This window comes from Spea bombifrons, chromosome 1, assembly GCF_027358695.1.
Source record: "Spea bombifrons isolate aSpeBom1 chromosome 1, aSpeBom1.2.pri, whole genome shotgun sequence".
NCBI classification, from domain to species: domain Eukaryota; kingdom Metazoa; phylum Chordata; class Amphibia; order Anura; family Pelobatidae; genus Spea; species Spea bombifrons.
The window spans coordinates 29,989,699-30,014,137 of NC_071087.1; the positions used below are offsets into that span (position 1 = coordinate 29,989,699).

At 37.0% G+C, this 24,439-nt stretch overlaps 1 protein-coding gene across 1 annotated transcript in view; it reads right to left on the minus strand.

Annotated features, from left to right (window-relative positions):
- The window catches only part of GALNTL6 (polypeptide N-acetylgalactosaminyltransferase like 6), a 481,374-nt gene that overhangs the window by 106,550 nt on the left and 350,385 nt on the right, over positions 1-24,439 (minus strand). Inside the window, exons 5-6 of the mRNA XM_053459754.1 lie at positions 16,715-16,900; positions 5,041-5,224 (exon numbers count right to left, since the gene is read on the minus strand). Coding sequence (XP_053315729.1) covers positions 5,041-5,224; positions 16,715-16,900 — 370 coding nt within the window. The remainder of the gene's footprint in view (positions 1-5,040; positions 5,225-16,714; positions 16,901-24,439) is intronic.

Consider the following 24,439-nt stretch of genomic DNA (forward strand, 5'->3'; position numbering starts at 1 on the left):
TAACAGTATATGGAACAACACCTTTACTGCTCTCTGTGTGATCATGGCAACTTCAAACATACTTTTTGTTTTGCATTGCAAGAATAAACTAGGGGGTCAAAACCATTTGATGAGTAATATCCTTGTTTAGCAAAAAAGACACATTCATCCATGACGTATTTGCTTTACTACTTTGTAATTAATGATCTATTTTACTGCAGAAACCCAAAGTTCATCTGCATTGGTTGGAGTTCTTTTGCTAGATTAATGATGACTTCCAAATTACTTTGCGAATAAACAAAGCATAACAAAAATTCATTAAATAAAATTGTTGTAAAAGGCATTTAATTAAGACTGTTAAACTACCTAGCATATAATTATATATACAATTCACAAAGATAGATAGAGTAGTGATACTGTATATATTATCCTCCACATTAAAAACCAACTTATATGGTGCTGTTTCAGATGTGCAGATATAGCACTTGTTTGTACTTGGTGATATTAAATATGATTCTGGAAGGTAGACGATTCTGGAAGGTAGAGTAAAACTTCTTAATTCGTGAGGGACTAAAATGCAGCTTTCTTCAGTTTGCTTTTGTCCCTTTGACCAGATTTGTAACTTGCATAACTATGAAGCACTTTAATGAACTCAAACATGTTTTGTCTCTAATTAGATACTTAACAACTGACATGATTTATGTGCTATAATTAATACATCTCCCTGAATTGTAACATTTAAATTGCATTATTTATTTATTTTTTTATTTTAGCCATTCTGGATGTTTTATTTATTATTTTCCAATTAAAGTTATTTCCCCTTACATCTCCATTTGAATGTCACCTGACGTATAATTTAATCAGTATCATTCCACTAAACATACTTCTAATTGTTTTCTTGAACAAGAAAAATCATCTGAGCTACATATTTCTATTTTGTGACGTAACCCACAAGGTTACAGAAGGTAATATACTGCAGTTTATAAGCAAAAGTAAAAATGTCTTCATCATTTTAAAATTGGATACAAGATATATTAGAATGTTTCTAATTGCTGAAATCGACATATGTGTTTTTGTACTATGAAAGGCTCACCAAGCAAATTGGATTGTTATTGTAACTGGAACAGATGAAAATGAGGTGCTCTTCTGACATCTGTGGAAATACAGGTAATGTCAAGTAGAGGATTTTAGAATAGACCTAAGGTTCAATTCAGGAAGGGTTAAGTTAGTCAGAAAACGTGGTCTTTTCACTTACACGTTTCAAAGGCCATCTCAATCCTTAGGAAAAAAGTGGGCGCAACCTACCTTAACACAGTAAAGGTTTCTATGAAAAACTTTGATGCATATGATAGCTGTATGGTATCATTTTTGACCGTCAGTGTCAACATACTCCCATTGATTTAATTGAAAGTACTTTATTGCCACTGATTGACTGCTTAAGCAGCCAATCAGTGGCAAGAAATCTCAGATCAAAGAGGAAGAAAGAAGATTTTTCAGCATGGATATAACTGTGTCAGGTATTTTATTATTCATCTGTTCTGCCAGCACACTCCAATATAGACTGTTACCTATATATATTCAGCCGTGTGTGTTTTTAGTTTTTTTAGTTGCCTGTCTCTGTCTACCTACATGCATGCACCATAGGGTACAGATAGAGCCCCTGGTATCCCCTGCAACTGGGCTCCTACCTGACCTACTTGCCCGAGTCCTGAACTCTTGAGTACTTCGCCAGAAAGGCAGAGCCATGTTGTGCCAGCGGGATGTTGTTTTTCTTGACGCTGAAGGTTGCTCTTAATGACTTTGGCTATATGTTTGGGGTTGTGATCATGCTGCAGAATAAATGTGGGACAAATCAGATGCCTCCCTGATGGTATTGCGTGATAAATAAATATCTGTCTGTCTCTCTTAGCACTGAGGGGTCCATTAATGTTGACCAAATCCCCAACTCCATTTGCTGAAATGCATGGAACATGCAAGGAACCCCACCATGTGTCTCTGTTGCCTGCAAACATTCTTATACTGCTTTCCAGCCCTTTGGCAAACAAACAGACTTCTGCTACAGCCAAATATCTCAAATTTTGACTCATAAGTCCAGAGCACCTGCTGCCATTTTTCTTTACTACGGTTTCTGTGTTTGGGAGAAATGCCTGCTTGGGAGAGACCTTGCTGATGCAGTTTAACTACCTTGTGTCTTGGTGCTGTGCTCAGTCTTGTCATGGTGTATAACTTGACGATAAACTGCATTCAGCAACCTCAGCTTATTATTGAGTTTGGCTGTTCCTTACCCAGTTTTATTCATTCTATACAGTTGTTTCTGTGTTTTAACCTACATATTTCATTGATAATTATTAGCACCTGTCTGGTTTAATTGTTTAATCATACACCCAACTTTATGCCCACAAAATCCCTGATGTTTTGCAAGTGTACCTAGAAGAATTGATGGTCGTTTGAGGACAAAAGGTGGTTATAAAAAATATTGATTTGATTTAGGTTTGATCTCTCACAATGCATTTTGAAGACAGCGATAAGCAGAGCAGGTCTTTTTGCATCAATGCTGATATATAATGTGTGAAAATCTGAATATGTGATTCACACAGTTTACCGAACTAAGATCTGCTTCTCTCACTTCCTGCTAATGAGCAATAAATCCCATCTTATCCAAAGCAGATATAGAAGTAAAAAATGAAGCAAGCTTCTCAGAGCTTTGGCATTTGCAAGAAAGTGTTATTTAAATGAAATAAACAAGGTCAAGAAAAGGATTAATGGATTTTGCGAAAGTCGCCTTGATGTGCTTCTTACTCTGTAGCTTCTATGTTGCACAATCAAATGAGCTGCTTCACCCAGGATAATTCATTAACAATATGTAATTTCTGCACATGCCAAGAACGCTGTCTCAGATAGTAAAATATGGTGGTTTTAGCTTTCACGTATAATATGTAATACTATGCAAAAGACTCCGGAAGAAAAAAAAAGTAATCTGACTTCTAGAAAAAGGGGTTTAATTGCAGATCAACACTGATAATACTCATAAATTCTAGCAAGGCAGATATGGCACAAATTAAGATTGATTTGGCTACTTCCTCTCCTTTCGTATTGACTTTTCAACCTTCCAGGTGGTTTACTCTGTTGCAGTAAATCAGTTGCTGTGTATCACTCCATCTTAATTAAGCTGAGGGTACCAGCCTCTTAACTGGATTGTGCATCTGCTTTTCCTAATTAATAAAGCTTCGGGGTTTGAATCTCCCCAGGGAGCTCGTAATCCTGTTTTATACAATGCACATTTACAAATAACAAAGCCGTGGAATGCATATGTGCCCCATATAGTGTTGGAGACCTGAAAAAAGACACTAGTCTATAAAGTCCTCATAAATCCCCCTTTCTAGCGGCACAGGCAAAAACTAAATAATTGAAGTTGTTTGTTGCTTCAAAAGATGCCCTTCGTGATGTCAAAATGACAAATCTAATGCGTCGCTGTGTCAACATGTCAGCTTGTTTTTATAAATAATTACAATTCTTGACATTCTTTATATTATCCTTCCATAGAAAGGTCTACAATTCTATACTGGTCATTCATCAAAGAAACCTTTCCTGAAACGTAGTTTTAATCTCTTTGAACCACTATGTACAGCATTGTATCATCTTGACAGCAATGCCCATAGTAAATTGACCCTGAATACATATATATATATATTTATATATACACACACACACACACACACACACATATATATATATATATATATATATATATATATATATATATATATATATATATATATATATATATATATATATATATATCCTATTAACTTGTGATAACCATTTCAGCAAACTGTATATAGGCAGCATTTCTGCATTACTATACACCGAAGGTAACATATAACTGACAAAATTTAGAAAAAGACTTTCAGCCCCAATTTTTTATATTTTATATTTTATTTTTATACACAGTAAAACATTAATGTTTATGCAGACGGGAAAGCTGGTCATTGGCACAGTACAAACCGAGCCAAGTTCTAGGCTTGGGTTGCCAAAGAGGTGTTTCCAAAGAGTTGGAATCAAGCCTGACTTGACATGAGCTTGTCGGTCTTTTATAATTTCTGTTATCATATGCATCAAATTTTACCACAAAGATATTACCCCTTCACCAACTTCAGATATATCCTATACTCAATGTGAAATCTTTTCTCTCTAATTTCAAATCATGACATTGTCTCTGGATAGCAACAGAACAAAATCCCTAACTTTAAAATTGTTTCTAAAAAAATATTGCAAACGAGCTGTATTTGGACAGTATCGCTATACAGTATAACCAAACATTTAAGTTTATTTTGTTGTCAGTAAAACTGGCTACAAATAAATCCTCATGAACTCTAAATAAAGAGGAGATTTCTCAATCCTCTTTCAATAAATACAATTTTTCTATATTAAGGGTTTAGATTTAATAGAACATAAATTGACAAACTATGGACTAAAATAGTGCACTTTATGAATGACTGAAGAGATTAACTTATTTTAGAAAATTGCAAATAATTAGTAATTAGACTTGTAGTGACACCCTAATGATGGTGGGAATCAAATGCTCCTAATAATAAGCAAGATAGGTATAGACATTTAGAACCACATAATCTGTGTTTAGACACCCATATTAAAAGCCATAAACCAGTGGAAAACACACCAATGCTATGACCACATATAACTTATAGAGTAGAATATGATGTACTCAGCTGTAGACTCTGTGACCATGAGAATCTTTACCATTCACTTGAAAACCCTGAGTCTGATGGAAAAACTATATGGCACAGAGTCCTATTTTCTAACAGCAGGTTCTGTTAAAGTACAGTTATATGTATTACAGAGAGTATTTAATGTTTTAAGTTCCATTCTAAATCCAGGTAAAGGCTGACAGCCTTTTGAAAATCAGCCGTACATAAAATAGATGATGTCAGTAGGTTAAGTTAGCTTTAAATTAATAAACACGCTGTATGCACAGACAAGATTTGAAATAAATTCCCATCAAGTTTTTACCTTTAGATTTTTCTTCTACTTTGATTTACTTACTGAAAGGGATCACTTGGATCAGTCCTTTGAAGTTCTGGAGGGATTGGGATGCGTTTATAGTACATTTCCCAGTCAAAAGCGCCCCTCATTGCATCTCCTGCCTGTGCTTCATATCCAAAGTGATTGTGGTCAATGACATCTATCATGGGACACACAATTGTTTTGCGGTTCAGACCAATCTGATCTGAAAAATGAAAGCACAAAACATAGGAAGACATGTTTAGTCAATCCATCCATCATATCACATCAACTCGAATCCAGCAGATCTCACAGGAATGGGGAAATTGTCATTTTTACCAACTGCAGCTCACTTAAAGCAGTTTACCTTTCATATCGGCAACAGGTCGCTATCAAATACCAGGGTCCATGCAACTGGACAGTGATTAGAAACAATAAGAACTTGAAAAAGCCCAAGCACCTCTATCTTCATCTTCCAGTTACACAAACTGCCCTCAATCTGTCACCTGAAGAAGAAACCGCAACGTCTAAAGAATTCGGAAGCAAACCTTTCTTAACCCTGTACTAAAGAAAAACCTTACTAAACTGGTCGAAAATATTTTTCCCTCATTCGTCATTTATGGAATTTCAAGCTGTTGTAGTTGTGCACAATGAGATATTTGTGTAAAGCCAATTTTCCATTTAGGAATATTTAAATATTTACAGTAAAATTATATATCACCATTATATTCTGCACTGCTCTACAGTGGGTAAACCAGATATTACAAGTAGTGCATGACATAACAATTTGGAATTACAGAAACAACCTTTTGTCACCCTATAGAGGTACAGTTCATCCACAAAAGGTGTGGCAAGATTACCCTTAGGACATAACTGTACGTCATGCGTTTTTCACCGCAGGGACATTTCCTTGCCACTGTAAGAGAGATAGTCAATTAAACGGATAAAAATACTGTATGCACTCACAAGTGTACGTGATGCTTCAAAGTGAAAAAATCCTCTATGGACCCGTCTGTCCACTTGAATATGCGGACAAAACACAATATCAAACAAACATGGGATGGTATCTTTCAGGAAGGGAGTCCCATAAGGTGGTGGATGCACTTACTCTTATGTAGAGAGTGTCCAGCGTTGGATTCTCCAGAGGGTGGTTCCTGATTGATTCCTCCTTTATGTATGTCTGCAGTCTCGTGTTGGTCCCAGAAAATATGGTGTTGGTATCAGAATTTACCGTAAGTAGGTGGCCAACCAAGTAGTTAATTAACGAAAAAATTTATTTGAGGGCAAAGCCCTATACAGAAAAGTACCAAATGGACTACAAGTACATGATTTAAAAATAAATAAATAAATATCGCCACAATAAATAGATAAATATTTAAAAATCAGTCCGTTGAGTCCAAAGATAAAAAATAAATAAAAGTTTAAAAACCAGTAATCAAGAATGGTGAAAATACTGGAATAAAAAAGTCCTCTCTCTACGCGTTTCGCCTTCTGGGGCTTCCTCAGGAGTGATGTTTCTGTATCTTTCGTCGTCTTTTTATTCATGGTTGGCGCCATCTTTTTTGTGTTCCTCCTCCTCCGGTGGCGACCCCTCCTCCGTGCGTCATGACGTCCGACGGTATTCTTCTCCCACGTGTGTATCGTTGCGTATGTCGTCGCTGGAACCTGCATCTTTCCTTTCCATAGCAACGAAGTAGCGTTCCGGTACCGATTCTCCGATCTTCCGACACTCGTTTAGGATGGGAGAGGGATATGGTTTTGATATAAATAAAGAGAATTGACAATGTATAAAAAAATGCTTCGTTTGTAGTTTACTCTGTGGGGAACGGATAGCGGTCGCCCTGGATAGAATACAGAGGGGGTGAACTTTACTTACGGATATAGGCACATATCTCTTAATAAAAGTACATAGATGTACATGTGTAGCTATATGTATATAAAAGTGGGGATATATCTATGGGACTAGTATTAGTATATAGTGGTGTGGACCCTAGTTAAAAGATAAAGATGAAAAACCACATAGAGGGAGTGGAGAAAGGATCTGACCAAGGGGGAAAAAAATAATAAATAGAATAATATATTATCTATCTACCTATAGACATACCTAAATAGGGTGTCCTAAGTGTTATTATACCAAAGGAATATACAAATAGAAAATAGATTGAGTGGACAGATTTTAAGGTGTAATGTTATTATGTTTAGTTTTAATATTGCATCATGAGATGTTTTTGATCAGGTGAATGGATCCAAAATCTATTAATGTAACGAGATCAGGTAAGTAGATGGATTTAAACTATAGTAGTTCAACTATGATGGTGTAAGTATGATGGTGAGATGATTATATGAAAGCCAATATGTCCAGTTCCATATTCAAACCGCCTTTTTTAAAAGTTTTTAGTCTATATTTTCTCTATATTATTTTATTCCATCGGTTAACACGAGCGCACCTGGTTGGATTGTTTTGCGAATTTTCTGCACCTGGAGAGTGTGTTACAAGGTCGCAGCTGTGTAATCGGTCCAGACACTAAGGGCAGTATCCCCCTTGATTTATCTATTTATTCATTCTTAAGCACTTAATATACGGTCCGAGACTGGTTTTTCACAACCTTTCACTTCTTTACACTGTAAGAGAGATCAAGCTGTCTATTGACAGCTTGGACTGCCCTGTCAGGAGAAGCCAACATCGCTGGAGCCTTACTTGGTGATCACAATGTAATTATGAGTGATAAACATTTTTTTAGATGAAATATAAATGAAAATAAAAATATAAATAAAGAATAAGATGTATGAGAGATCTCTAAAGGGACCTCTATTTACAATAAAATGTTACAATGTTGGGTATGTCTGTAATCAGCAGACGTTGCCAAACATACATTTGTTCATTGTTCATCAGTGACCCCTACTTTGTAGAAGAAATTCTAAGCCTAATGGCTTTTTTCTTAATTTTTGTATAGGTTTTTTACATTCTTTCACACTCTCTCTTACTCATACTGTCTCATACTCCCTCACGCTCTCATTCACGTTCTCTTACACTCTCATTTACTCACTCTCACATTCTTTGAATCCCAGCGAATCTCTGCACACCCTCGTGCGTGGCGGCTCAGATGTAAAAAGAAGACAGAAGAACAAGAATATGCAAGTAAAGAAGTGGAAACATTCAGAGATAGCGTGAGAGAATCAGCATAAGAGAATGTGAATTAGGAGTAATTTGCTTTGTTTTCTTTTCGTTAAAATCTAAATTTGCACAAATCTTAATTCACAAGTCTAATTATCATTTTTGGGTGTTTCTTGAATTCCTATTTTTTTAGTTATGTACAATAAGTTATTTGTGTAAGGCCAATTTTTCATAAAGGAATATTTAATAATTAAAGAAGACTATTTACTAATCAGTAATTCATATAAATTGGCAAAAAAGTTTCTCATTCACTCAAGTCACAGGCACTTGTATGCCCTTGCGACAGCTTGCATTTTAGTGAATATGTGAGTTGTTTTGCTAGAGTCTGACCTCAGTCGACTTATTAGTGAGTAGACTCCTCTGTCTATGCAGTCACGTCATACATATATATATATATATATATATATATATATATATATATATATATATATATATATATATATATCTGTTGTTTAGTATGTTCCTTCAGAAAAAAAACACAAATAATAGCCTAATTACAGAATACCCAAGATGGACAAAGGTTATTAAATATATGTGTATCTTATAATATTGTGCTATCATGCACAACTCATTCCTTAAAATACAATATTTATTATGGTTAAAAAGGCATTTACTGGATACTTGTTTACTTCTATTAGGATGTTGTTTCAAAATGTGTCCTCAAGTAGCCCTAAGACACCAAACTGTAAGGACACTCTTGCTTGCATCCGAGTCACTGCTAAATCATATTGATTGACCTGGCCACTACGTATTGAAGGAGAATTCTATGATTGAAAAGTACTGCAATTCTCTGTAGAAAGTAAAATCCCCTTGGGCTGAGAAAGTGGATATAAAACAAGCAGGTACGCACAGAACATTTGATCCTGAATATGTAAGATGTGGGGAATTGCTCAGGTAATGTATCTGGAGACTAAATGTACACGATTTTCTGAATATAGCATATGAGGAATATTTAGCCCAATACAGTTAAGAACGAACTCTGTAGTCTGATAAGGAGGAATATGGATAATAAAAAACCATTATGAAGTCTACGGCTAGTAGGAAGGATACTCTAAACTGGTATAATTTCGGATACTATTATTAACTATTTGGCTGCTAAATCATACCTGAGGTGTATATGCTTTGCCATTGTATATTGCTTGCTGTCATCTGTAAAATGCGGCCAGGCTGTATTTTGTGGATAGAATCAATGATTAAGTATTTATAATTATATTCTACACTGTATCCTTATTCTCCAATTAAGTTATGGCAATAAACACATTTCGTCCACCCGATCATTAAGGTGTTTATGATTCTGAAATCAAAATGTTAAATTATGCTATAGGATCTATTACATCAAATTTAAATAAACAAAACTTGCATGTGGCTTGTTAGTCTGCTCAAAATCCAAATGACATTGCTAGAAGCTGTGTTAAACTTGGCATTGATTAAGGAATCAAATGCCTGGTGGTCTGCTGGTCACCAAAGCCACACACTCACCTGATCTGCTGCTCCAGCGTACATATACATAAGCACTGTTTTAGCCGGTCCATTTTTTTGCGGGGGGGCTTTCCTCCCATGATCCGTGGATCCTGCAAAGCCGCAGATCACGGCGATGCAGGTAATTAGGAGTATCCCGTACATGTATGGGCTTTGTCATGAAGGGGTTAAAGTGCCAGGGCCACCCCATCATTGCCAGTCTAGCCCTGATATATACTGTAAAGCTGTAAGAACTGCAGTTATTAGAAATTTTTTTAGAATTCTGTAAAAACCTTAAATCTTTTTTTGGTTGAGATCTCTTAGTGTTTCCTGATAATTATTTATCCTTTAAACCATTTAGCATGTATTACTCCTTCTCTGAAATCTCTCCAGAATATCTATAATCTTCTGAAGATGGGGTCTCTAGTGATAGTATAGGTAAGGTTTGACCAGAGATCTGTAAAGTGACATAACCACCTCCCTGTTCTTGCTACCAATGCCTGTAGCTTTAAAACCCTACTAGGGAACTCTTCAGGTAAACTGCAGGTCTCCGGGTCACTCTGTTCTGTGTTTTTAATATGCCTACGCTCTGTCAAATGCCACTTTGTAACATTGCCCCCTATTTGTACGTCTTCAGAAATAATAACTTCTAAAAACTCTTTTTCTTCATTTTCACCAATAGCACTATATCCTTAATACTATTAAACTTCCACTGCTCCAACTCCTCTTCTCACCTACCTAAATCATTGGCCATTTGGCTTATTCTACCAGGAATACCTTCCCTGCCCACGGTTGTCAGTGAAAAGGAACACCTTACATGTAAGGCCTTTTGTAAAATCACTGATAGATTTATTTTAAAGAATGTGTCTCAGTACAGATATTCGTGGCATCCCACAGGTAACCTAAAGCACCTTTCAAATAATACTATTTCTCCTTGAAGTCATCTTAAGATTTCCAGGCTGCCGAGGACGCACCTAAATATGTTTCTTTTTTAGCAAAATCAGCCTTTCTAAAATCTAAAGCCCTGGTTTTTGCTGCTGCAGAACTCTGACAGTATTAGTGATTGATAATCACTGGAGCCCAAACACTCCCCTACAGCTGTTTCTGTCCACTTTGATGCTCATCATTGCTTCTGCAGCAAGTGAAGAAGTCAGCTTTTTGCAATAACTCCACAATTCAGTTTTATGTATTTTGCCACCCATGTTCATTAAATGCTCCCCAGAGACTCTGGGGTTAGTTACTGTATTAGCTATGGGGTGGAGAAATGATTAAGTTACTTGGGATCAGCATTCTGCCAAGTCATTGATGTCGTTTAATACATTTCCATGTCATATGCATTAGTGATTGCAGAAGAGCTTATCATATACATGTTACGGGTGCTTATGATTTATATACTACTGTCTCTGAGTGTTTAACGGGTTAGTCATTATATCTATATAGTCCTGGCAGACTCTAGTCTAGCTATCATTGAGTCTATGCCAAGAGGTGGACCTGCTGTTCCATAAATGAAGGTCTCTTTGAAATAGTCATTCGAGGGAGGAAGGCTAGGATGGAATAGGGGTAATTTGTGTCCTAAAAACTCATGGGTGATTGATTTTTTTTCACTTTAATTCAAGTTTCTAACATAGAATTCACTGTTAAGTAAAAAAACAATAGGTAAATATAACATTAATGCACTTGTGAAACTTGCTTATTTTCAATGTACGACAAAGCACAAAATGTGTTTCTATTTATTAAGCCAGCATTGCTATGTAGTCTTTAGGCATATAGTGTAAGACTGTAATACTTGTTTGAATAAAAGCGCTTGATGTATTTGATAATGGAACACCTTTCCTTATGTTATACACTTTATATTTGACAACTGGGTTTAGCCCACTTTGTTGCTTTCCGACCAAGCTTTTATATTCTGAAATTTTGAATTACAATTCGGTACTGCGGTCAATAGCCCATTGTCCTTACCAAACAATTTATTACGAAGCAAGTTGTTGTTCATGTTAATACACGGTCGAGAATACGTTTTTAACAAAAGCCAGTCCGTTGGAAAAAAACAAAGAGGTGTAAAGAAATAACATGACAATTTGTATAGAAAAAAACACACATTACCTTTGCATTTGTTTTTTTGATACCTAATAAAAAGTACCTGTCAGACAAGTTAACAGTGTTGGAATTGATGTGTTTCCTTCTTTCCACTACTTTAATTATATGTAATAAAAAAGTGTTATTTTGGATTATGCTGACATAAAGAGAAACACCCACCAGTTATTTACTAGTATCACATTAAAAATGATTTAAAAAATGTGTTGTTTTCACTTTTAAAGCAACTTCACTAGTTTAAATATAATATAATGTTTTAGACAGGTGCCCATTTGACATTGTTTATGTTTTATCTCATTCATTTTAGCCCAATAAGGATTATGAGTAGAAACGATGTGAGAAAGATGGAGGACTCAATAGTGTTGTCCTCCGACAGTTTGAGCTGGAGACCGCTGCTGTACTTCTTGGCAGATAAACATAGACAACAGACTGGTACGTAATGAACTCCATGGAGTTCACGGTGTAATGCTGGAGAAAAATATTTATTTTTCTATGTATTATTTATGCTGGTAGTGTATTATGCTGAGTTCCTGGTTTTGTGCTATTCAGTTGCTCACAATGAGAAGAATAAAGTCAAAGAAGCCAAAAATATTCCTTTTGTGTGTACAGACACAAAGGATGTTCACCTGATCCTGTATCTTACAGCATACCAAGTATCAACCTCTTTTGTCAAGAGCTTTCTGACTTCTTCATAGGAATCCTATGTACAACATTTACAACAATCATAGTCTATAGGCCTCCTAAATGTAATAGCTTTTCATACAAGCATCCAAAGATAGAAGACTAAATGCAGAAATTGGAAACCAATACAAATGTATATATATGATATTATAATATCATAATTGGCAACATTTGGAAAAACAATTCCAGGGCCACTTTGCAGCACAACTATCAAAATGTACCACACCCACTGTCCCAAAGCTCCACCCACTTTGCCCAACCAACATAATTTAGCTCCATAGCCCCTAGCTATCATGGTGCAGATTATATTACCAAGTTTACAAAGAGACTTGCAATTGCAGCCACAGGACTTGCCATTGCACCTAGTGAATTACTCTTGCACACTCACATGCCATGGCCCACGGGACCCGTCATGAACCCTTTAGGTACCTGTCTCTGCTCAACAGGCTAATGTGCCATAAAGGGGCAGGCCCAGACTATACACAATACAATACACAGCTCACAGCTAGAGGCGGAAGCTTGGATGCACCACTTAATTACACACTCTGGATCACAAAGCACAACCCACCACCAGATTTGAACAATAAGATTGGCTGTATACAAAAGAAGTAAAAAATAAGAAGGTGGGTCCAAACCTGATTGAAATTCAAAAGAAAATTCAGAGCTCTTTGCTTCATGCATACACCTTGTTTTCTTTGTATTACTGCTATACTGATATGTCTAATGATGTCATCATTACTTCTTTTTGTCTGGATGACCAACACTTGGAGGAAATGATTGGCCCTATGCCAAATTCTGTCTGCCACAGTGACTGACTATGGCAAAAGAGGAAATACCAGCAGCATACACTTAAAACTATTCGGGACATCACTATTGAAGAAGTTCTTGCTTTCAGATCAGAGAGGTAATGGGGTTCCTTTTAATGATCAATATTTGAAGATGACTAAAATATGAAATGTTAAAAGTCTTGTTACACAAGAGCTAATTTTGCTAACAAAATTTCACCATGGCGTATTACATCTCCAAAAAGATAGCGTACACAGTTTATCAATATAGACAAAACCTCCAAAACACATCTCCAAAGGCCATTTGTTTTTTCCGTAAACATGTGATGTTTGCTAACAGCGACCCTTCTTTTTCCCTATAAGAAATGAGAAGCACTTCTTGTTTTCATAGCTAACATGGTTCATTTCAAAGATTTCATACGATAAAGTAATATTTCTCGTTGCCATGCTTAAATCCGCCTCCAAACCACTCTCTTTTGAACGTAAAAGCATTTTAAGTACCCGGGCAATTTTTTGAGCATTTTATGGCAGATTTTGATTATAGTTCATGCTGTACTTATAGCTCTCACTGAGTGACAATCAACCAGCGATGATCTTATTCAATCCTTGTCATATAAATCATATTTAACAAAGCATAAAGAAATCCCTGTTTTCTAAGTAGAAGCATACATCTTATACGTGTAATACATTGGTAGTAAAATATATTTTTGTTCATCTAGTGTTTATTTGGTTGTCACCAATTGACCAATCTAGATAACAGATGAGGCATGTCATGACATACATCATTGTTGATTAAACTTTGCATGTCCTGTGTTTCATATAACACTGTATGTTTACAATTTAGTGTATAAAAATAACAGTAAAAGGAAGAATTAGAAGGTAGGGAGAAAAAAGCGGAGAAGGAGATAAGGTAGCCTATAGGCTGTTTTTCTATGTGGTTTGGGCCATTATAAGTAATATTATACGATGTTAGTGTCATACCCCTTTGTTGCTAGTCAACTGCCCTAGGTATAACTGCAACCCCTTTTCAGTTGAGAGGGTTTGTAAAGATCAGACCTCAGCTATCTTAGTTCATTCCTTTGATGGTATAAACCATATATTCCATTGTGAGAATACACTTTACCATTTTTGTTCATTCAATATACTTTGGTAGACGTTCAGATTTCCATCTTGGAATTAAGGTTTTTGGAGCATTCATTAAATGTATGATTAATGTCTTAGGTTTGGTGATAGACATACTTGGGTGATGTAACAAAACTGCAGCTGGTAAGGTTTTAAAGCTTGGCACTACTACATTTTGGATCACCCTGGTGACTGATATCCAATTTTTTTCAGTTTAGGGTGGGACCACCACATATGTACATATGTTATCGGCCCACTCTGGCACCCCTAGCATCTATCCCTTATGTCAGGAAAGATACGTTGAGATCTGCTGGGACTCTGTTCCAACTCATCAGTAATTTGTAGGCTGCTTCGTCAATCTTGCAACTGTTGGCAGGATAAATATTTTTTGGGATGGAAGTGTGAGATTCAGGTCCCTTTACCACAATGTAATATAATATGGGTTTCTCTGGGATGGCAAGTTTGTGGTACACTGGTACATTCTGAATATTATATGCACTACAGATCAAACTATGTCTCTTTTGGGAGCAGTCTGCAACGAGTGTACATAGTGCTTAAATTCACAATCTACGGTAGGGAAATAGCTTATGGGTTTAAGCTTACCGCCTTGGACTACATATCAAAATAGTAAAGTAAATGCATTCTCTGGGAAGAAGTGAGCAAGGGTACATGGATTGTCTCCCGGGGAAGGGCTTGTTTTGGATGAGTGGTGTCAGAGTATTATTTAGATACTTTTGAGATCTAGACTTTTGAGATCTTGTCCCATTATAGAAAAGATGGCCAGATGTGTTAAACATAGTAGAAGTCAGTTGTGCTTTGTGATCCAGGGTGTGTAACTAAGTGGTATATCTGAGAAAGCATGTTCCAAGTCGACCCAAGCCTTTTCCCCTTAGCTGTGAGCCATTCTACAATTCTACCCAGAAAACTGGCATGGTAAGTTAGGGAAAGCTAGCCCTCCCATTGATCTGGGCAGGGTTAGGTAGCTGTATCCCAACTGAGATCACTTATTTGGCCAGATATACCTTGTCAGAAGGGCTTTTAGAGATTGGAAATATGTTTTAGGAACATGCATGGGTATATTGTGCCTGCAATATGTATAGAATTCTGGAGAGAACATTCATCTTAAGGACCCTAACCCTACCCAGCCTGTATAACAGTGTAAATTTGCTGTCCCTTCATAATAACTCAACACACAGCCATTAATGTCTAAACCTTGGCAACAAAAGTGAGTACACCCCTAAGTGGAAATGTCCAAATTGGGCCCAAAGTGTCAGTATTTTGTGTGGCCACCATTATTTTCCAGCACTGCCTTAACCCTCTTGGGCATGGAGTTCACCAGTAATCCACGTCCTTAGTCTGCTTGTCTGTTTGCAGGTTTTCTTGTGCATCATCTTTAGAAGAGGCTTCATTCTGGGACGACAGCCATTCAGACCAATTTGATGCAGTGTGCGGCTTATGGTCTGAGTACTGACAAGCTAACCCCTCCCCTCAACCTCAGCAGCAATGCTGGCAGCACTCATACATCTATTTCCCAAAGACACCCTCTGGATATGACGCTGAGCATGTGCACTCAACTTCTTTGGTCGACCATGGCGAGACTTGTTCTGAGTGGAACCTGTCCTATGAAACCACTGTATGGTCTTGCCCACCGTGCTGCAGCTCAGTTTCAGGGTCTTGGCAATCTTCTTATAGCCTAGGCCATCTTTATGTAGAGCAAGAATTATTTTTTTCAGATCCTCAGAGAGTTCTTTGCCATGAGGCACCATGTTGAACTTCCAGTGACCAGAGTGTGAGAGAGTGTGAGAGCGATAACACCAATTTTAGGCGTGCTCCGCATTCACACCAGAGACATTGTAACACTAACGAGTCACATGACACCAGGGAGGGGAAATGGCTAATTGGGCCCAATTTGAACATTTCCACTTAGGTTTAGACATTAATGGCTGTATTTTGAGGGGACAGCACAGTTACACTGTTATACAGGCTGTACACTCACTACATTGTAGCAGAGTGTCATTTCTCCAGTGTTGTCGCATGAAAATATATAACAAAATAGTTACAAAAATTTGAGGGGTGTACTCACTTTTGTGAGATACTGTATATGATTGTTTGCAGAACACTTTACGTGTACAATGCTTTTCCCCAATTTTCTGATAAAATGCATGCTTTTCTTGTTAACTCCAACATATGCCTTTTTTGTTATATTTCATCCAGCTCTTACATAGATTATCAGGAATCTGGATGAAGTCGACCAACAACAGCATCCTGAAAACTAACAAAGCCTCCCCACACACTTTATGTTGCTTGGTGGTGGATTGTTTAATCCTATGACAGAAAAAAGAAGGACTGACTTTACTATCTATTTAATGGTGACACCCACCCAAATGCATGTTATACTTACTAAGTAACGGTGGTAGCCAATTCACATTAACTTCGCAATGAGAGTCTAAGAATGTTAAGACCTCTCCTTTGGCAATCGATGCTCCAAGCAGTCGAGTCCGAATCAGACCTTCCCTTTTCTTCGTACGTATAATTCTTACTTTTGGGTAATAGGACATATATTCTTCTAATTTCTCCTTTAAATGATCTATTAAAAGAAAAAAAAAAGAAAAAAATGTGAAAAAGTAAAATACAAACAATAAGACTGAGAAAGACAAAACATGTTTTCTGGTCATCAATAGTTCATTGTCCTCTAATATAAATAATTGGAAGTTAACTAATTGGAATTGCTAATGTTGGCAAAGTAAAACCTACTGTATTTTCATAGCCAAAACCACTGATAAATGATAATCAGCTCTCATGAACTCTCAGCCAAAACCCACATGAAAGATTGGGACTGGGTTCTGGAAATGGTTTACAGGATTTTCTGACTTACCCATAGTAAAATTAATCATAAATATATATGGCAAATTAGAATGAAATTGATTGGGAAATGGTCCTGACTAAATCGTTTAGTGGAGAGAGAAAAATTGGCAAACAGCATACGATGGCCTCCTGGGTGAAAGGAATTAATGGTTGTCTTTTATTAGGCCTGAAACATATTCAGAGAAATGAAAATACAAAGTAACCCCCTGTGGGAGATTTAGATGGACCTCATGGAGAAACATATAATCTTTGTATTTATTACAATATAACAAAATGGAACCATACCATAATTCAAATAATGACATTACAATGTTGCTAGAAATATTGTGTGTTACTCCCACCAGGACACATGCTGTATTTTTAAATTATATCGTACAGGTTGATTTCAGTAACAAAAATATTGTATTGACATTTAGGAATCAAATTATTACATTTGTATTAATAAAAGCTTTTGAAAAGCAACATGCACACTCTGGTTAGACATAATGACTTTATTCTGGTAGAATGGAATTCTTTTTTTCTTTTCACACTGTGACCGTGTGAACCCCAGGGAGATGATTAGCATGGCATCTGGGTACAGCTGCTATGCAGAGTATACGTATGGGTCCCTGGGGTGGAGCAATTGGAGAGCAGGGTGGGCCAATGCTCCATTTCCCCATTTTTGTGGAAACTCCATGCCGGGTTTTCCATGAGGCAAGAAGTCCACAGGATCTGGTCCGGGATTTCTATGAGGCTGACAGAGTTAAATGTTTGCTATGACAAACTGAGTCGTGGTGAATGTAACAATGTGGCATGGACTACCAAGCTCAGGAAAGTGGAAGCTATGCCAAGAGATGAGCTGAATCAGTATGTGATTGAGCAGTCAGAGTATGTTGGGAAACAGATCTGCAAGAACAAAAAACTGACTGATGAGTGTATACTAAATGTATGTATGTGACCGTGTGAACCCCAGGGAGATGATTAGCATGGCATCTGGGTACAGCTGCTATGCAGAGTATACGTATGGGTCCCTGGGGTGGAGCAATTGGAGAGCAGGGTGGGCCAATGCTCCATTTCCCCATTTTTGTGGAAACTCCATGCCGGGTTTTCCATGAGGCAAGAAGTCCACAGGATCTGGTCCGGGATTTCTATGAGGCTGACATCAGGCACAGGTGCTGGACATTCAAAACCCCTGGAGCCTGATGTCAGCCTCATAGAAATCCCGGATACGATGATACGATTGTATAAAGTGCTAACAAATCTATTAAAAAAGAATTTAGTCTGCAGAACCCCATCACTGAACAAGCATTTGAAGACAACCTTTCTTGAGTACAGGGAAATCAACAAACAGAGGTAGCACTGCATGAGCCTTTGGCATCATAGGCAGACCAAGATTGGCCATCAGGCAAGTGCCCTGTGGGCCAGTGCCTGATTGTGCCTCACCACATACTTTACTGCCACTGGTGCAGCAGATTCATTCCTTTAGCCTGTTCCCTAGATATATATATCTATGTAGTTGCACGCTACATAAGTTTTGCATAGAATAAAGCGCCTACACCTATGTCTATCCAGCCCGCAGTCACATATACAATAGTGTGCTAAAGTTTTAGGCAGGAGTGAAAAAATGCTGTAAATTAAGAATTCTTTCGAAAATAGACATGCTGATTATTTAATTTTATCTTTTAACAAAACGCAAAGGTAGTGAATGGAAGAAAAAACAAAACCAAATCAGTATTTACTGTGGCAACACCTTTTGTCTTCAAAACAGCATCAATTCTCCAAGGTATACTTGCGCACAGTTTTTTAAGGGACTCAGGAGATAAGTAACATCTTAGAGAGCTAACCACAGTTCTGCAGTGGATTTAGGCAGCCTCAGTTGCTTCTTTCTCTTCATGTAATCCCAGACAAACTGGATGATGTTAAAATCAGGGCTCTGTGGAGGCCATAACATCACTTTCGGGACTCTGTACTTCGTTCTTAATCCCTTTTTTGTTTGGGGTCATTGTCATGCTGCAGAATAAATTTGGGGCCAATCTGATGCCTCCCTGATGATATTACATGATGGATACTTATCTGCCTGTACTCCTCAAAATTGAGGAGAGAACTAAATCTGACTAAATCTCCAAAATACAGCCCCAAACTTGCAAAGAAGCTCCGCCATGCTTCAGTGCTGCCTGCAAACACTTTCTGTACCACTCTCCAACCCATTTGGCAAACAAACTGCCTTCAGCTAGAGCCAAATATTTAAAACCTTGACTCATCAGTCCAGAGCACCTGCTGCCATTTTGTGGTAGGTTTTCTAAAGATTTTCTCCACACAAATTTGTAATTAATTGACCTCACAAAAAACATTATTTATAATTATCTGAGGTCAAGCAGGACTACCATATTAAATGAACTTCTCCTTGTTATGCAGATAGGCATTTACTTTGAATATTTCATAGTTAATCCTTTATATTCAACAGTACAAACCTGACACAGCACACTTTGAATGCCACAATCGCTTAAAATCAAAAACCTTTTCTTCAGACGATCTGATTCAGCACTTTACCACCAGATTGAGATTCCGGAGTCACTTTTGATTTGCCTTTCTATTTACACAAATTGCCTTTTGTGTCCACAGAGTGATTCCTTTTTAAATGCTCTATTATTGGCCTGTATAACAAGGATCCTTGCAATAATTTAACACATTTTTGAATGCAACCAAGCCTTGACAATATTTATGCTGATAAATGCTCAAGTTACAAAAGATATGGAATAAAGTCAACTCTGAATTGCAAAAGATGTAAAAATGAATAAATCTCACCACTAAAATATTGTATTTTATATTGAAACACATGAGGGTATCGGGGGTTAAGTGTGTGTACTACAAAGCACAGTTGATGCCTCAGGTACATTACTATTATTCTTGTTCATCCATCTATTTTATAATGTTTCTGAAAAGGTCTTTATTTTTTATTTAATTTTTTTGTGTGAAATAACACAAATATATTTAATTCCAATGCCATTCAACAACATTATGTGCAACATATTTAAGGACATTTTGCCCACCTTGAACAGATGTCTTCAGGTCAAAATAACAAATCATAAAATATAAAAATCCAACTATATTTTTATATATATTTCAAGAAATATTTCCAATTTAATACGCAATCGAGCAGGAACAACTCTCAACATCTAATTTGAAAAATTCTAAAGACCTATTTTTTTTATTATTTCAGGCATTATCAGTTGAGTTAAAGTTATTTTGCTGACACCACTGTTTCCTTTAATTAAATCTAATTGCCAGATTATCCCGAGATGTATTTGAGTTCTTATAAATCCTAGGAAGATGAATGATACCGAGATTGCATACTAATTGATATAAGGGCACATAGCAGTAAGGTTTAATTCCTCAGTGGTGTGGACAACTGGAAGGTTCCTTCTCTCCGAAGTTAATATTCTCCCAAATGAATAATTTGCACATAAACTGCACATAATACTTCCTTGCAGCCTTTCATATTCAAAAAGGCAGTTGAGTGAATATCTTTTGTGACAGTCTTCCTTTTTTAAGTAGTAGGATGAAGTATTGTCCTTCACTATAGTTTTAAAATGAATTCTCTAAAGGAAATTATAACATGGCATGCAAAATATCAAGTGAAATGGGATGCGGTGGCCTTTAAATCTCTTGGAGACAACACTGAAGTAATTTATTAAAACTGAATTCCACTCAGGCTAGCTCCCTGTGACTATAAAACACTGAACCGTGATGGCTACATTTATAATCCACAATATTACATAAATTTTTCTTTCAGCAGAATAGACCTGAGGGAGTCTTCAGTATTTAAATTTTACACCAAGCAATAAATGAAGCACCTTAGGTATAAAGAAGTCAGCATTCCTGTCACTAAAAAGAAGAGGCAGCCCAATTTGTTATTCAAAGAGAAAATATATTATTGGTTGCCTCACACCGTAGATTAGATAAGGCAATAAATCGGTAAATGTGATGTGTGCCAGGCATCGAAGTGGGCTAGGCCTGGCTTAGAGCATGACAAACAAGATTCACAAAGAAGTGACAGTAGCATATACGCTATCAGTGTTGTCATGATAAAGCACTGTGCGTCCTCTCACTGATAACCCATAAACCACTGTTCCTGTTGCAATTAATAATGCAACTTTCTTTATCTTAGCTTGTGTCTGAATATTTATTGCCTTGAACATACATACAAGATGCAATGATAATGTACTTAGAATGATTACAAACAAAAGTGCACCGTTACTCAGAATGATGAAATACCATTACATAATGCTTCACAGCAAAATAATAAAACATACATCAATCTATTGTGAAATCACACATCTCAGAGACGATAATAATTACACAGAAAAATAACAAAATGTGTGACTACTTGGTATTCCAATTAATCTACTCTTTTCTCTTAACCCATTTTAAAAACTTTTTATGTGTGTCTCAATTTATAAAGCATCCAGGCCCAGACAAACTGGGCATATGCGCGGTGGGCTGGGGGAGGAGAGGGCTTTTTACTTACCAATACTGCATCGGCAGATCAGGTTTTACAGTCAATGACATCACGGTGCATGGAGTATAAAAACGTAATGTGCGGCCGCACTTCCGACTATTGATGGCCCATTGCCTTTAAAGTGCCAGAGTCACTTAGTCATCCCCAGTACAGCCCTGATAGTGTCCATTATATTTCGCAGAAGCAAGTATAGATGTTTTTCAGAAAGGAACATTTACTATATAAGCTTTAACAGAATCAACATTAGCTCTTGGAAGCATTGGAAGGTCATGTGATGCCGGTGCTCCATCTTAGAAGCCCCCAGAGGAAGTGCTGACAGCAGCAGAGGCTGCTAGATAGGAGGATCCAGGTCCCCTGCAGCACTGAAGGGGATCTGGATCTTAGTCTTGTAGTCAGACCTCTATTTGGTGTCTGATTAGAAGACGCCCTCGAAAAAATCTTGTCTTATAATCGAGCAAATGCGGTATAATAATCAATATATTGTCATGATCCTATAGTCATTACTTAATAAACTGTACAGATCATTCGGCCTTAAAGGATGAAAATGATAATGCAGATTTTCAAACATCCATGACAGGGCCCTCTTCTCCAACTTTAATTGCTAATTCTAGCAAAGGGTAATTAATAGCATTCATTATACCTTTACCTTTAATAATGCATTGTTTCCTAACTTGTGTTTCATAAAATACCATAAAAAATGTACTACAATGTTTTGCATGGTTTAAAAATGCAATGTTTGGTTCAATATGTTAATTGATAACTTGTCTCTTCATAACAAGAGAGGGGCTATAAATCTTTTCCGGACAGATGTGAAATTATGTTGAAAAGGGAATTCATCAGCATTGTGTTGTTAAGATATAGATGTTTTAAACAAAATTGCTGGATGATATATTAGCACCATTAATGTATATACGCTCCAGTGTACAATCTCTCAATCTTTGTCTTTTTTAAACCTGCTATTAATAGGTCCTTTCTTTCATCAAAAGTATACATGATTTACTAGGTTGCTTTAACAGTGTCAAGGACAATCTATCCAAATTGTTACTTAGATGAACATGAAAACAATTTTATTATAATTATCTTTATTAAAACTGTGAAACTTACATAATGGGGGGGGGAAATAAATATAATGTTTTGATGAAACGAAGGGTATTAAAATATATTTTAATTTATATTGTATGATATAGAATGTATTAAAAATTAGTTTTTTTTTAAATCTCTTTCCCCTCTTGTAGCTTTCCTGAACCATCCCAAGCCCTCTCCAAATCACCATCTCGAATCATCCAAAGAGAAGCCCTTGCAAGAAAGTTATTTGCACTTTGCCAGATCTGCAAGCATGTTTACTAGTTCATATTTTGTATTATTATGTATGTTTTCCTGTATATGTAATAAATGTGTATGTTGGGGACACTGTTTCCTTTTTTGGCTGAATGCTCATCTTGGGAAAGAAAATTTCTTTGCCTCCTACGCCTGTAACCCCGCCTTTTTCTAACCTAAAAACCTCTTCTCTTATGTATCTCTCTCTCTCTGTCTCCTCTTGTAGCTTTCCTGAAACACCCAAGACCTCTGCAAATCTCCATCTGGAACCAAGCACTAACCCACCCTCCTATTTATTATTTATTTATACATTCTATTTTACATCTGGAAACCACTTACCCCTAATTACCGCTACAAGAGAGCTGCTACTCCCTCCCCATACTGCTCCGCTAGAGTGTAAGCTCATGAGCCGTGCCCTCGTAAGCCCATCATTTCTGTCAGGCACTTTGAATAAAAGTAGCATGAGGCTAGATGGCTGCTTACGGCACAGCTCCTGATGTGTCTGTATGTATTGATGTATATTTGCTGTGTATGTGTTCACTTCCCCAATTAAATTATACAGTTCTGCATAATTTGTTGGCGCTTAAGAAATAAACGGTAATAGTGATAATAATAATCTGATAATGTCACAACTTCCAAAATGTTAACATACTTCCCGTTGTCATCACAGCAAAACTGGGGTAGGAATGCTGGAAACTTACAAAGAAAACTAGACTGATTTTACAAAGTATTTCTCCAGATTGAGCCAAATATAACAATATGCTCCAGAAAGTGTACACTCCAGTCATGTGCACTGTCAATTTCTTTGCATTAAAAATGCCTTGCAGGACATATGTTGTAGTGAACGTGCCTTCTGCTCAGCAATTCACAGGAGCAAGATATTCACAGCCAGCGATGTTGCTAGGGCCCAAAAGATCTGGGAGTAAAGCAGAATAGGAAGTGTGACATGTGCTACATGTATACTTGCATGCAATAGTACATAATATCTAATATAATATTGTATCCGTATTTTACTTGTAAAATGAAGCTAGCAAAAATTAGAGGAGATATTCCCTAAGCCCTATCTACATTAACCCAGCTGCTTTTGAACCTACCAGTGTGCTTGTGGCTTCCCACATCGTATCAAAGCAGTGCAACTTGTATCATGGACAGTCTGTGGAGTACCCTGGTGTCCCTGTCTCTGCAGTGGCCTGTTACAGCTGGAAGGGGGTAGTGAAATATGCCCCCACTATAGATTGGTGTCCTTAGTTCCCATACCATATGGTTGGTTCAGTCTAATACCTGCTCACTCTAACACCATACACTCAGACATACATGCACACTCTCTAACAGCATACACTTGCACACACACACTTACTCTAACACCCTTCATTTGTACATACATATATGCATACATAAATACTCACCTCCTCCTCTTCATCTCTCCCTCTTCCATCCCCATCTCAC